At 34.6% G+C, this 12913-nt stretch overlaps 1 protein-coding gene across 1 annotated transcript; it reads right to left on the bottom strand.

Moving 5' to 3' along the window:
• Positions 1 to 5529: 5529 nt before the first annotated feature.
• LOC132169198 (Peroxidase superfamily protein) lies at positions 5530 to 7567 on the bottom strand. The gene is made up of 3 exons (XM_059580268.2): positions 7292 to 7567; positions 6850 to 7192; positions 5530 to 5942 (listed from the first exon to the last, which is right to left on the bottom strand). Exons 1-3 carry the CDS (start codon positions 7565 to 7567, stop codon positions 5530 to 5532), a joined length of 1032 nt encoding a protein of 343 aa, XP_059436251.2.
• Positions 7568 to 12913: the final 5346 nt, after the last annotated feature.

Below are 12913 nucleotides of genomic sequence, written 5' to 3'. Positions count from 1 at the left end.
CATGGGTGTACGTCTTATTTAATTAATATAAACACTCTGTCACGTATGTACTCAGAACTTCTTTCTTTTTAATAATTGAAACTCAATATATACATAAAATACTCAATTGAAATGGAAGTAGAATTAGGGAAACAAATTCAAATTTATAACTTTTTATTCTGAAACCGTGTCACATTACCACCCTTTTTTTTTTTAGTACCACACATTTACAATTTAGTGATAGCTTTTTATAAATCATTGTGAATATATGAGCTAGATTGATTTACTTTCATCTCTTTCCTTCATAATGAGATTCTATAATTGCACACACTTCAGAATTATCAATGATTAAAATTACCCATAGGAATCCATGAGCAATCATAAAAAGCCATAGGAATGATGATAAAAGAAAGCCTTTCTCTTTCAGAGTATCCATTTGCTTTTCCCAGAAATATTTGATATAAAAATAACAAGAGCCAAAAAAGCCAAGTAGCAGTTTTGTTTGAGAGGGAAGCAGCCAAGAGGATAAAAACACAGGAGATTTGGAATCGGCGGATGACGACGGAGAGCACCCTTTAATGGTCTGGTCCAGGCTTCCAGCTTTTGATCAAAGAAGACGACATGCATTTACAGATTGAATTAAATTTAAAGGTGGTGGGAATTGATGAGGAAATTGAGAGGAAAGAGACCCTTCAGCAGTGCTTTGGATGCCAGATCCGTATGACTTTACACGCAAAACAATGGGGGAGGGGGTTTTCTCTCTTTGATTTTCCCTTTCATTATTGCATGCAGTCTCGTCCAAAACAAAAGCTTCAAACCCACACATTTTTTTGAATCATTATGTCTCCTTTCTCCTTTGTTTATCCATTACCATATTTGATTCCCTCATCATGCTTCCAAAATTACAATAACCTCCTCCACCCTTAAACAACTACTCATTTGTCTCTTTCTCTCTTTTCTTCTTAAAAAACCCATGTTGTTTATACATGATCTCTTATATATATATATACTTTTCATCTATCTTTTTAATGGTTAATTTATAAAAAGGTTTTTCTTCTCCCCTTTTTCTTTTTTTATTTTATTTTATTTTTCCTTTTTTCAAAACAAAACATTAAAAACACAAAATATTCACATACCACAGATAAGAATATATTTTCAAACAAAAAATAACCTCCAAAAATCATTAATAAACCGGGCTATAATAGCCAAGATATCTAAATGACGTCTTTAAATAAAAATAAAATAAAATAAACCCATGACTCGTACGTATTAAGCATTTTTTAGCATCAAACTCTTTACAAAAAGAGTACAACGTACAATAGAGAACAACCCATTTCCTATTTTATTTCTAATTTGATGAAGATATCTTGCCGCAGAGATAGAGAACAAGAGTGGGGATATATAGGCCAATATATATAGTCAACAACCTTGAGTCAAACAAAAGCACATCCAAGAAAAATTGACTGCCTAAATTCATATATCAGAACAATTTAAAATATGGGTGACAATTCGTGTTTTCGTATCAAGTTCGGTTAATTCGTATCGAGTTATGAGAATAAGACTAGCCATATATGTCAATCTTAACCTTAAATATTTAATTAAACGAGTTAGACTCTTAAACCCTAACCCATTAATTTTGTATTGAGTTCGTTGGTCGTATGAAAAAATTTCAATCATAAATGTCACATATGTTATGACATGTCGAATTTGGGTAATATATGACTCAACCTTTAATACAACTCATCTAATTAACTCTTCAACCTTAACTTACTAATTTTTTGTCGGATTTGCAAAAATTACTGGCCTAATTCAAGGTATTTTAGTGATAACTTTTTAATATATACTTTTAATTTTTTTAATTTTTCTTTTTGGGTTTTGCCCGGAATAATTGCCTTTTTAAAAAATATATATATATAAATAAATAAAATTCTTGTCTTTTCCATTATACCGAAGAGGCAAAGAGCATTGTCTTTTCTTCTTTCGGTGAAGTTGTAAATGAATATAGTAATGGGAACCGACTCTTGTCTATAGTAGTTAAATAAGTGCTTCTCTTAATCATACATACAAATCAAACAGTGCCAAAAAGCAAGAATATCCTTTATATAATTATATTATATATATATCATATATAAGAAAAACAGTAATCCCTTTCATCCACAAAGAAAAGTGAAAGGAAACACATTAGTAGGTGAAGAGGAGGGCGGCATAATGATGAGTACTCCACAAATGAAGAAACCAAAGAGCAACACTAGAATCTCATATACATATCTTCATGGTTAAATGATTGGTTGGTAGGTTCTGTTTGGAAAACAATAATAAGAATAAACTGTAGAGATATTTCACTATTGTAGTAACCCTAAAACTCTCTCTATATATATATAATATATATAAATCCCAAAAACACAAACCACAAAGATGGAAAGAAAAAAAAAAAAAAACCCCTTTTTTTTTCTTTGTTTTTTCTTACTCACTTACCTATTCGAAATGGGATTTGGACCACTTGGAACTTCATGTTCACTGGCATTGAACATCTTTTCTTGCCATGGCAATGGTGGTTTACTTCCTCTTCTTCCAACATGGATGGCGCCATTGGTAGCCGTTGAGACGGTTTTGCATGTTGAATCGGTCTTGGACTTGGCAGCGCCATGTCTTCTTGAAGTAAATTCCATGGTGTTTCTCTTCAAGGCAGCTCCATCTCCAATGTTGGTGAGAGGTGGTGGCGGGAAGCTATCTTTCATGTCGGCCATGGTAGAATCAGAGAGAAGTAGTAGGCAGAAGAAGAGGGTCAAAGAGGTGAGGTAGGGAGTGAGAACATCATCACTAGCCATGCAAAATGAAAATATATAGAAAATCATTCAACGGGTATTAATTAAGTCATCAAGGGTTGGAGTTGGGCATATATGTTAAAGCTCAGAGGTGAAGATAGATGGGAAAGAGAGGTCATGTTGAGACTGATACCTTGTAGGGCTTATTATAAGAATTCAAATGAGAGAGAGAGAGAGAGAGAAGAAAAAGAGGAAAGCAAGGGTGGTGAAGTGCTTTAACAATGCCTTTGAGGTGATGAGGAGATGTATTGCTTTAACATGTCTTGGGGTGGTGACTGTGAGGGGAAAAAGAATGTGTATGTGTCAGAGAGAGAGAGAGAGAGAGAGAGAGGGTGATCTTTTGTTTGACCTTTATGACAGTAAGCGCGCCCTTGAAAGCAAAGCCCATAGTCCCCTACCAGGAGGACCAAGTAGAGCCCACTCACCAAATGGGTGCATGGAGACTGGAGTCAAGCAAACTATATATATATATCAAAAACAATACATAATTGAAGTAGCTAGAAGTAATGCTACATATTACACTCTTTTTATTTAAAATTAAAAAAAAAAAATCAAAAAACTAATAGACTATCATATCATACCAATAAAATAAAAATGAGGTAAAAATGTAGTACGGAAAATTGCTCATTCACCGATAACCCTGAACATGTGTTGAGGGATGCATTAAAATATCAAAAAGAACCTAGTGCAAACTTTTTGCTCAAGCTTTACATATTTTTATATCAAATCTGAGTTGAAAAATCAAACATAACTATTTCGTTGGAGTTGGTGATGGTATGATGTAAACATTGTCTACGGTTTGTGCTACAACAATAACTACAATGATCGATCAATTCATTTATTATCTAAAAAAAAATTTCCATGTGGTAGCCGGCCCTAGGTTTTCTCTATGAGAAAAAACATATCGGAGGAGGTTGCTCCACCCTCCTTTTCCCTCCCCTTTTTTTGGTTTTTTTAACCAGTTCAGTTATTCCAGCCATCCATTTACTTATACTGCATTGCCTCCATATGCCCTCCACCGTGCAACGCCGCTCTTCGTCTTCTCAGAATCAATTGAACTTTAAATCTACTTTTTCAAATCTAGATTTAGTCTTCTCAATTTGTTTCGCTCAACCACACACCAGCCCACTGTGCTCTCTGGCTCCTTAGCTGCCCATCGGTGCAAATGGCTCCATCTCGTCCCACCACGCACCGGCCAATGCGCTTCGCCTTCATATTCTGGGCTGTTGTAGCTGTTTTATTTTTTTATTTTTAATAAAGATCTGAATTCTCCTTAAATCTACTTTCATGAGCGATCTTTGGGGGGAAGGTTTTTATCCTGGTTTTTAGGTCAAAGAAGATTAGTTTTGGTGTTAGGGTTTTACTCCTATGACCGAGAAAATAAAAGTTGAAAATATGGGCTAACTATGTATTAGATTGAGTCTGCGTAGAGCAGATCTGTTATATAATTGTAAGTTTGGACATAGTTAGCGAATGTTAAAGTCATAGATAAGATTTAATTGTAAGATTTTTATATTTATCTCTATGACGTTGTAACTTCATAGCTTTGATTATGATTTATCATAACTTTATGCTCTGATCTTTTTTCAATGAATGAATATGAAATATTTCCCAAAAAAAAAAAAAAAAAAAAGTCACTTATTATCTTAAGAAGTAGCGATAAATAATAATTTGCCATCATCAAAGTTGACTATTTTTAGGTTCATTAAGCTCCTATATATATATAATATATAATATATATGAATGATGAAGTCAGGCCAAAAAATAGAAGGAACCGATGGTCAAGGGCTTCTGTGCTTCCTTCCTTCAAAGCCGAATAATGGCTTCTTCAACCCCAAGAGGATTTTAAGCCCATAAATAGAAAAAGCCCAATAGATCACGCTTCTAGGCCTAAAAGGGATCGTACTCTCTTCCCATGCTACTTAAAAAGCTATAGTCCAGATAAACACAAAGTTGTGGCCGGCAAAGGGTTAAACATCTGCGACAATTTCAGTTGTCAATGCTACTTGCTTGAATCTTATCATGGACTAATTAATTCCGCAAATTTGATAAGTAATTAATAAGTTAATTAGAATTAAATCATATAGTTTTATGCATATGTTTCAACACAACTCGAATTTGACAAATAACATTTAGGGTTGACACTTTTTGATACAACCCACGAACCTAACACGCATTTAGCAAGTTAGAATGAGCAGTGTTAGAGAACCAAAGAGTAGGAGCCAAAATTCTTTCCAAACTAACATGACAAGAATTTTAAAATAAAAATAAAAAATAAAAAATCTAAACAACCTGTCTGGGGTGTTTAAAATTCTTGCCACGTTAGTTTAGAAAGAATTTTGGCTCCTACTCTTTGGCTCTCTAGCACTTCTTGGTTAGAATTTGAGGTCTAACTCATTTTATTAAATAGATCGGCTTATATATATTGGTTTATCTCACACGACCCAAACCCAACATACGAATACGAATTACCCCGCTATACCCAACATCATGTACTTAGCAGCAACAAACAAACTGAACATGCAAGAGATTCCCAACCAAAAAAAAAAAAAAAAATGGTAGATATAAGAAGTAAATTGCACAAGTGTAAAGTTATTCTATTTCTTAAATGACAATGTCATCATATAGCAGTAGCAGCAGAAACAGCAATACAAATTGTAAAGTACCAATTAAGTGAAACAAAAGAAAGCATGATATATAGTATAGAAATTAATTAATTAAGAAATTATTTATGAGAGTTGACAAAATTGCATTTGGCTCTGATTTCGCCTTCATGTGGACCTGTGAGGACCTGCACATTCCCAAGCTTTGCCATGGACACCCCAAACTGGTACAAGAAGAGAGAGGGCTGATAAGCCAATGCATTGACAAGAGGTGCAGTCCTTGGATCAGAAAACAGCTTGGCATCTGAGGATAAGAGCCCCATCTTCTTTGGAAGATTGGTGTAGTACACTGCATCAAAGGTCTTTGGGGTTGTGGCATCAAGCTCAACCAATTCCGATGCCCATCTGCATTTTCTTTTCAAAAAGTTCAAATATTTTGGATCAATTGATGGATCTGATTTCCCTGGTGTCCCGCTGTAGTTAAAGAGCCTTTGTTGGATGGAACCACATGAAGCCCTTCCAATGGTATGTGCCCCTGCACAACATTTTGTAGGTGGTACAAATTTAGGGGCATAAGAGTGATATATTAATAGTCCAACTGCGTATTCAACACGAAATTAGCCCAGGGGTGGAACCATTAATATCTCTACCTTTATAAAATTTGCCACAAAAATTTCAATTTTTTTCTTGGGGAAAATGCAGTTTACCCCTCTGAAGTTTCAGGAGTTTTTCAATTTTAACCCCAAAGTTCAAAAATTGGCAATCTACCCCCCTAAAGTTTCAAAAATTGGCAATTTAAACCCTCCGTTTAATTTTTCCGTCTAAATGGACGGAAATCTGTGAAATTACATCACTACCCTCAGTCTTTTTTTAAAAAAATTCCGTCTAATTTAACGGAAAAATTAAACGGAAGGTTTAAATTGCCAATTTTTGAACTTTGGGGTTAAAATTGAAAAACCCCTGAAACTTCAGGGGGGTAAACTGCATTTTCCCCTTTTTTCTTCTTCTAAATTTTATGTATTTTTATGAAATTGACTCCCCAAAATTAACTTTTACCTCCCCCTTCCCCCCCTTCTCTTAATATTCTAGTAATGCCCCTAAATTAGTAGGGTAGCGTTGAGAGGTTTTGACCCATTTAATTTTATATATACATATATATATATATATATATATATATATATATATATATATAGGTCGAGTTATTGTTGACCTATATAGTCTTATACTCATGTTTTGATACAATCCGAACCTGACACATGACACTAGGATTGACAAATTTTGACACGACCCGCGAATCCAGCAGGTTAGGGTTTAGGAGTTTTACCCGTTTAATTAATGAGTCGAATTATGCCTCAATACGGCCCGAACCCAACACGTTAACACCAATTGCACTTCTATTATGATATATATGGGCTATATATATATATAGTTGCATGGTTCACCTGAAAGAATAGCCAAATCAACGACATTCAAACCCTTGGACTGGAAAAACTCAATCATAGAAGTGACGTCTTCGTGACCCATTGGCACTGATTCAGCTTCTTTGGCAAGAGAAACCACGCCATCTTTCCTTCCATACTCGACCGCCCAATAAGGACCTCCAACAAAAACAGTGGCATCCCTAGCAGCTGCTGTCAGAATATCTGCGCAAGACACCGTATGCGGGCACTTCTTCTCAATCTCCGCTTTAATATCATCAATCACTTCGAATCCTCTAAGTGTCCTGCTCACTTCTGCCGTCCTTTCACTTCCCTCATGATCTAAAAGCACCGAACCATCACAACCCTACCTTGCATAACAAGAAAACCAATGCATAAATTTCAACATATATATATATATAGATGACTTAAATTTCAATATATATAACTATATAGTAATTCTCACCCTAACGGAGCAGTCATGAAAGTGCAACCTAATGAGACTGGCAGCGAGGGTGTAATCCTTTTGAAACCATTCTTTTAATTTTCTGTTGATAATGGCTTCAGCATCTGGACAGTTCTGATTATAATAAGAAAATGAAAGGCAGTCTTGGAAAGGCGATGTCTCTGACAACGTATGAATCTTCAAAACATCATCGGCCTCGCCAGGGTGGGCGGAGGCGGCCGAAATCAAGTGTAGACCAAGGAGGAGAATGAGGAGTACTGAAATTGATGAATTCATGATTGTTGTTCCAAGGAAGGAGAAGAGTTCGATTGTGGGGTTATGGTGGACTTTGACAATATATATACATAACATAATATGTAATTGGAAGACATGGGAATATGTTAATATTTCTGTATATTGAACAACGTGGGAAGCACATCCTCAAACAAAGGTGACATGCCTGCATGTAGGGTTGACAATAATCCCATTAGATGTTTGCTGATGAAGGAATTAAGTGGTATGAAATTGACTATTATTTTATTGTCTTTCATGATATTAACTTAATTAAGCAACGTTAATAGGAATAAAAGAATAGAGGTAGATAGAAGCTATACGGATAGCATATTAGGATATAATTTGCACCAAAATTGTTTAATGAAGATATACTAATAAGTGTTAATCAAATCGCATGCTATTTATAAATTAATGGATATGATCAATCTCTAATAGATCTTTCTGTGCCATAGAATATATATATATATATATATATATATATATATATATATATATATATATATGAGACTTCAGCGCTGTTTAAGGCCTATGGAACAAAAAAAAAACAGGTTGAAGAAGTATAATATGAGAACGTGCCAGCTCTCCAGCAGACATTGCCACATTGAGTACACGAACACCCCCATTAATGGAGATTTGGCTTTGACAGATGGAATACTGGAGTCTGGACACCTTAGTTTACGAGAAGCCACCTTTGAATGCATGTTTGGTAGGAGGATAATTCATGTCCACATGCGGTGTTTATGTCGTATTGAAATATATATGAATACAAGACGACTATAGAGCTCAACTTTAGTTAACTAGACCCATTTAATTAAATGGACAAAACCCTTCAATCCTAATAATTCCCTAATGTCATGTTAGATTCGCAGATTATGTCAAAATAGTTAACCTTAAATGTCGCGTATTGGATTTGAGTCGTCTCAAGGCATTGGCATAACATATGTATAAGTCAACCTTAATAAAACTCATTTAATTAAATGGTCAAAATTTTCAACCCTAACTCGCTAATTTCGTATTGAATTTATGTCGAGTTTACAAGTCGTATAAAAAATTCTCTCTACGAGATGGTAAAGAGGATGTGCGTGTGTGTGGTTTTTTTTTTTTTTTTTTTTGAAAAATGTAAAAATATGCAGTCATATTATTCAAAATAAATTTCAAGGGGGCGTGTATAGGCTTAGTCTGCCTTAGACATGAACTAAGCTTGGCATAGGCTATATCCATGCTTGGTTGAAATTCATCATAGGCTTAGAGATGAAGTAAGCCCAAAGCATTAATGGGTCATATTTGTGGGTTGGGCGAGCCTAGATTTAAATAGTCCAATCCAGTGACTGGTGCCAAGGGGCCAGACGAATTTGTCCAATATTTTGTTCACCATGCATATTCCAATTCTCATGAGGAGAATAACTTCTATAGTTCTATGACATTGTGGCACAAATTCATTTTTTTCACCCTTCAATAAAATATTGACACATCAGCTTAGTATAACTTAAGAAAATAAAACAAACACATACGCTAGATCACATCCAAATCTACTTAAAAAAAAAAAATATCTTAGCTCACATCTATGGATATGATATGTTGTGTTTGTTTTATTTTTTTAAGTTGTACAAAGCTGAGATGTCAATCTCTTATTGAAGGGTAGCCACTGCAGTTGCCTCAATCGAGTTAAGCATTTGAAACAACATTGTGGAGGTAAGAAGACACCACTATTAACCTTTATCATTTTCTAGAGTTGCTCCTTCCTCAATTTCTCTTTTTGCCATGGGAGAGACCTTGAGATTATGGGCAAGACAAGCTTAATGAACAAAACCGTTTTTTATTTTTATTTTTAATAGTTCACATATCATTCAAGTAGATAGTTGGGCAGTCCAAAATTTATTTAAACAAGTAAATCCTATAAATGATTTCTCAAAATAACTACCCACAATTTGAACAACTAATTCCTTGGGCTTATTCCCAAGCTAGTGACCCTAGGAAATAATCCAACCAGAGTAATGATGCTAGCATGTACATGCCAAACAAAAACGATAGTTGGTGTTGTGATGAATCATCTAGTCCAAAGAATGTGACAAAAGTACGTAAACATGACATCTACCGACTACCAATGCAGATTCTATTACTGACCTTGAAAGATTTTTGGTGCCTAATTTTTGTACACCAACATGTGTATATAAACTTCAAATCACACTTCCTTTTTCCAATCCCAAAAAAATTTGCTTGGAACTTGTCCTTCACAGTTCACACCAACCCCCCAAGTCATATGCAAATGATCAAAACTGGACTCCAGCCATGCCCACATAATTGCTTCATCTTGGACCCTATCAAACAGCTAGCTGAGCCAAACCGTTTCTCTACATGGCATCCATTCGAGTTGGTGAGAGTTGAATAAATCCGTTGGTTGTTTCTCAACTCTAGCTTCCAACTATGGTTGATTTGGTTTCACGTAGGAATACCAATTTATGAGCTCAACTTCACGTCACTTCTACATCACAAAAACTATCTTCCAAAAAATAGTTTGTTTAATATTGTGACACATGATGGATCTCAAACTCTCCATGCCCAAAACTTATGTTTTACAAATTAATATTAGAGGTGGCAACTCGTACTCGCGTGTTGCATTTTACATATTCCAATGCTTTCAAACTTGAACGTGACATCACTACAAAAAATTTCATGTTTAGTAACGCTTGAAATAGAAGCATTTTAATAAAATGTGGCTATATGGGGACGTTTTACTGTGTAAACGACCCCTTTTTTCAAACTGTGCAAGCGCCCCCTTCGTAATTTAGAAACACTTTGCTTAAAATGCTCAATTTTTGAGGTGTTTTTCACTGAAAAAAGAGTATCTAAATTGAATTTCAATTACTATCATTTGAGGCGTGTGTCAAGTGCTCCTATTCAAGCGTTTCTAAATCAATTGGAGCGTTTTTTTTTTTTTTTTTTGGGTGAAAAACACCCCAAATAACTATATCACTAATTTTTTTTTTTTCTTTTTTTTGTAGTGCATATCACATCGTCCAGAAGGCTGCCCATGTAATAATTAAAGTCAGGATTGTGGGCAGCACAGAAAACGGATGGACTGTGGTGTTGCACGAGAAGAAAAACTCTGTACTTAGCTACCAGAATCCAGACACAATGTTATGATATGATGTCTGCCTATCTAATGCGTCCGTGAGTACAGAAATTTTTCTTGTTTGCGTGTATCAATATAATTCCTTTAAGATAGAACATTTTTGTCAACTAGCTACCTTTGATATTTGGACCATAACTAGACCATATGAGCTGGTTCAAACCGGAACCATATAGAAAAGATGGGATTTAATTTACAGAGAGCTATTTGGGTGTGATTGTGGAGGAATTTAGGAAGTGGGTGAAGGTCTTAAGTCTTTAAAGTATCGTCATGATCTTTGTCACATTCTCTTGGACACAGCATCCACAGTTTAATTCATCATATTATAATATTGTCCAAGTCTAACCAATATTCTTCATTTCCACGTCTTACATTTAACTAATTCTTCATAAGAATCTTGTTATTATTAATTAGTAATAATGTATTGAATATATAATATTCTTTGGATAATCATATGAGCAATCTACGATATCATACAAGATCATATATTTTGTAGCGATATGTTACAGTGTCACGCGCAGAACCTGTCCATATAATTGACAGGCTTGTGGTGTATATATATATATATATATGCTTTCACTATGTAAAACGTTTTGTCATTTTTTGTCAGAATAAAGTGTGAACCTATTGTCATAGACTTTGACTAAGGAATCTGAGTACACATCTTGATCAGCTGCAGAGAGCATTCAGACAAGAGAGTTTAAATGGAAAATCAATGGCCATTGTGAAAGGGAATTGCTATTTCTAATCCCGACACAACTTGAATCAAACACATGAATACAAATTACCATCTCTAAAAAAGCTCCTGTAGTCGAGATCAGTTATGGTTGGGAGTATGTTTTAGGTAGAAACAGATAAGAGAGGGACAAAGGGGGTCAATTATTGTTGGCAACTTGATATATACTTGGCAGCTAAGTAGACTCATTAAGTTATATTTGAAAGAAGAAAGCATCATGTATATGCAAATGATTTGAGCACTTTTAGAGTTGGGAAGAAGAATAAGAGGTTGTTTAACAACTAAGTCCAACCAGATTAGTGATGCCTTTATGATGAACAGATCCTCACCTTCTAATTTTAAACCTGTCAAGAGGAGGAAACATGAACAAATTTGTCTGGTATCGCCTGCAAAACATCAAAGTAATATATTTAACCAAAGTCATGATCATTTTGTTAATCCCCCCCCACCAACCAAAAAAAGGTTCCTTATGTGTGTGTGTATATATATATTCTCAATACACATAAGAACTTGTGTCCTTACATGCAACTTTTGGTCAATTATATTAGAACAAGGGTTAACCATTGTTGTTTATTTAGACCTTTTGGCTATACTTACTGGTGTAAATTGATTATGAAATGTTTCATAGGAGGTTTCTTTGATTTAAAAAATCAACCAGTAACTTGTCTAATCTTACACAAAGATATATGATCTTTCAATAACCATAAAAATGACACCTATATTTTATTGTTTTACCTAGTGCCCATAAACAAATTTCAAAATGATACAATAGTCAAAATTTAGCAGTAGAAAGGGACTTCAATGGAGTAGATCACTATTGATGATGTTATGTTTTTTTTTTCTACCCTTTCAACACATCCATGCAAAGTATTTTCTCCTAATGAACATAGGGTTTGATCTCAAATTTCTAGCTAGCTAGTATGTGTGAAAGGATTTTCATTAGTTGAAAGTGGCACCATATCAACAGAAAAATACTTTAAAACTTATTTTTTTCGAAAACCAGATGATTGACTAATAATTTCCTGATGATAAGATAAATTTTCTGGCAAAGATAAGATCTATCTGGTGGATGGATCAAGGTTACAATTTACAAACATCATATAAAACCTGCCAAAGACTAGAATTAAGAAATGCCCGACGACTTCTCTCCACATAATCTGTTGAAGTGGGTTGGATTTGCTAGAACAAAACAAAGGAAGAGTACTATAAGAAACATTAATTGTAAGTTGATTAACATGATAATTAATAGCAGAAAATTAAAAAAATGAGTGGGCAAAACAGAAAGAAAGGCATTTGGAGTAGGCAACAGGGTTTGCATGCAACCAATCAAACAGTGGAAAGGCCACAAAAAAACACAAGGATTTGGTAGCTTAACCCAATAATATTCCCAAAAGCTATAATGGTAGCTTTCATTTTTGTTTTCTTTTTTTTTTTCCCTAAGCTATATGATATGGTAGCATTTCCTTTCTTCGCAAAGGTGGTG

Source organism: Corylus avellana, chromosome 1, assembly GCF_965113065.1.
Source record: "Corylus avellana chromosome 1, dhCorAvel1.hap1.2, whole genome shotgun sequence".
NCBI lineage: Eukaryota > Viridiplantae > Streptophyta > Magnoliopsida > Fagales > Betulaceae > Corylus > Corylus avellana.
Note: the sequence above shows the minus strand (reverse complement) of the source record. Positions and strands in the feature narration are given on the sequence as shown.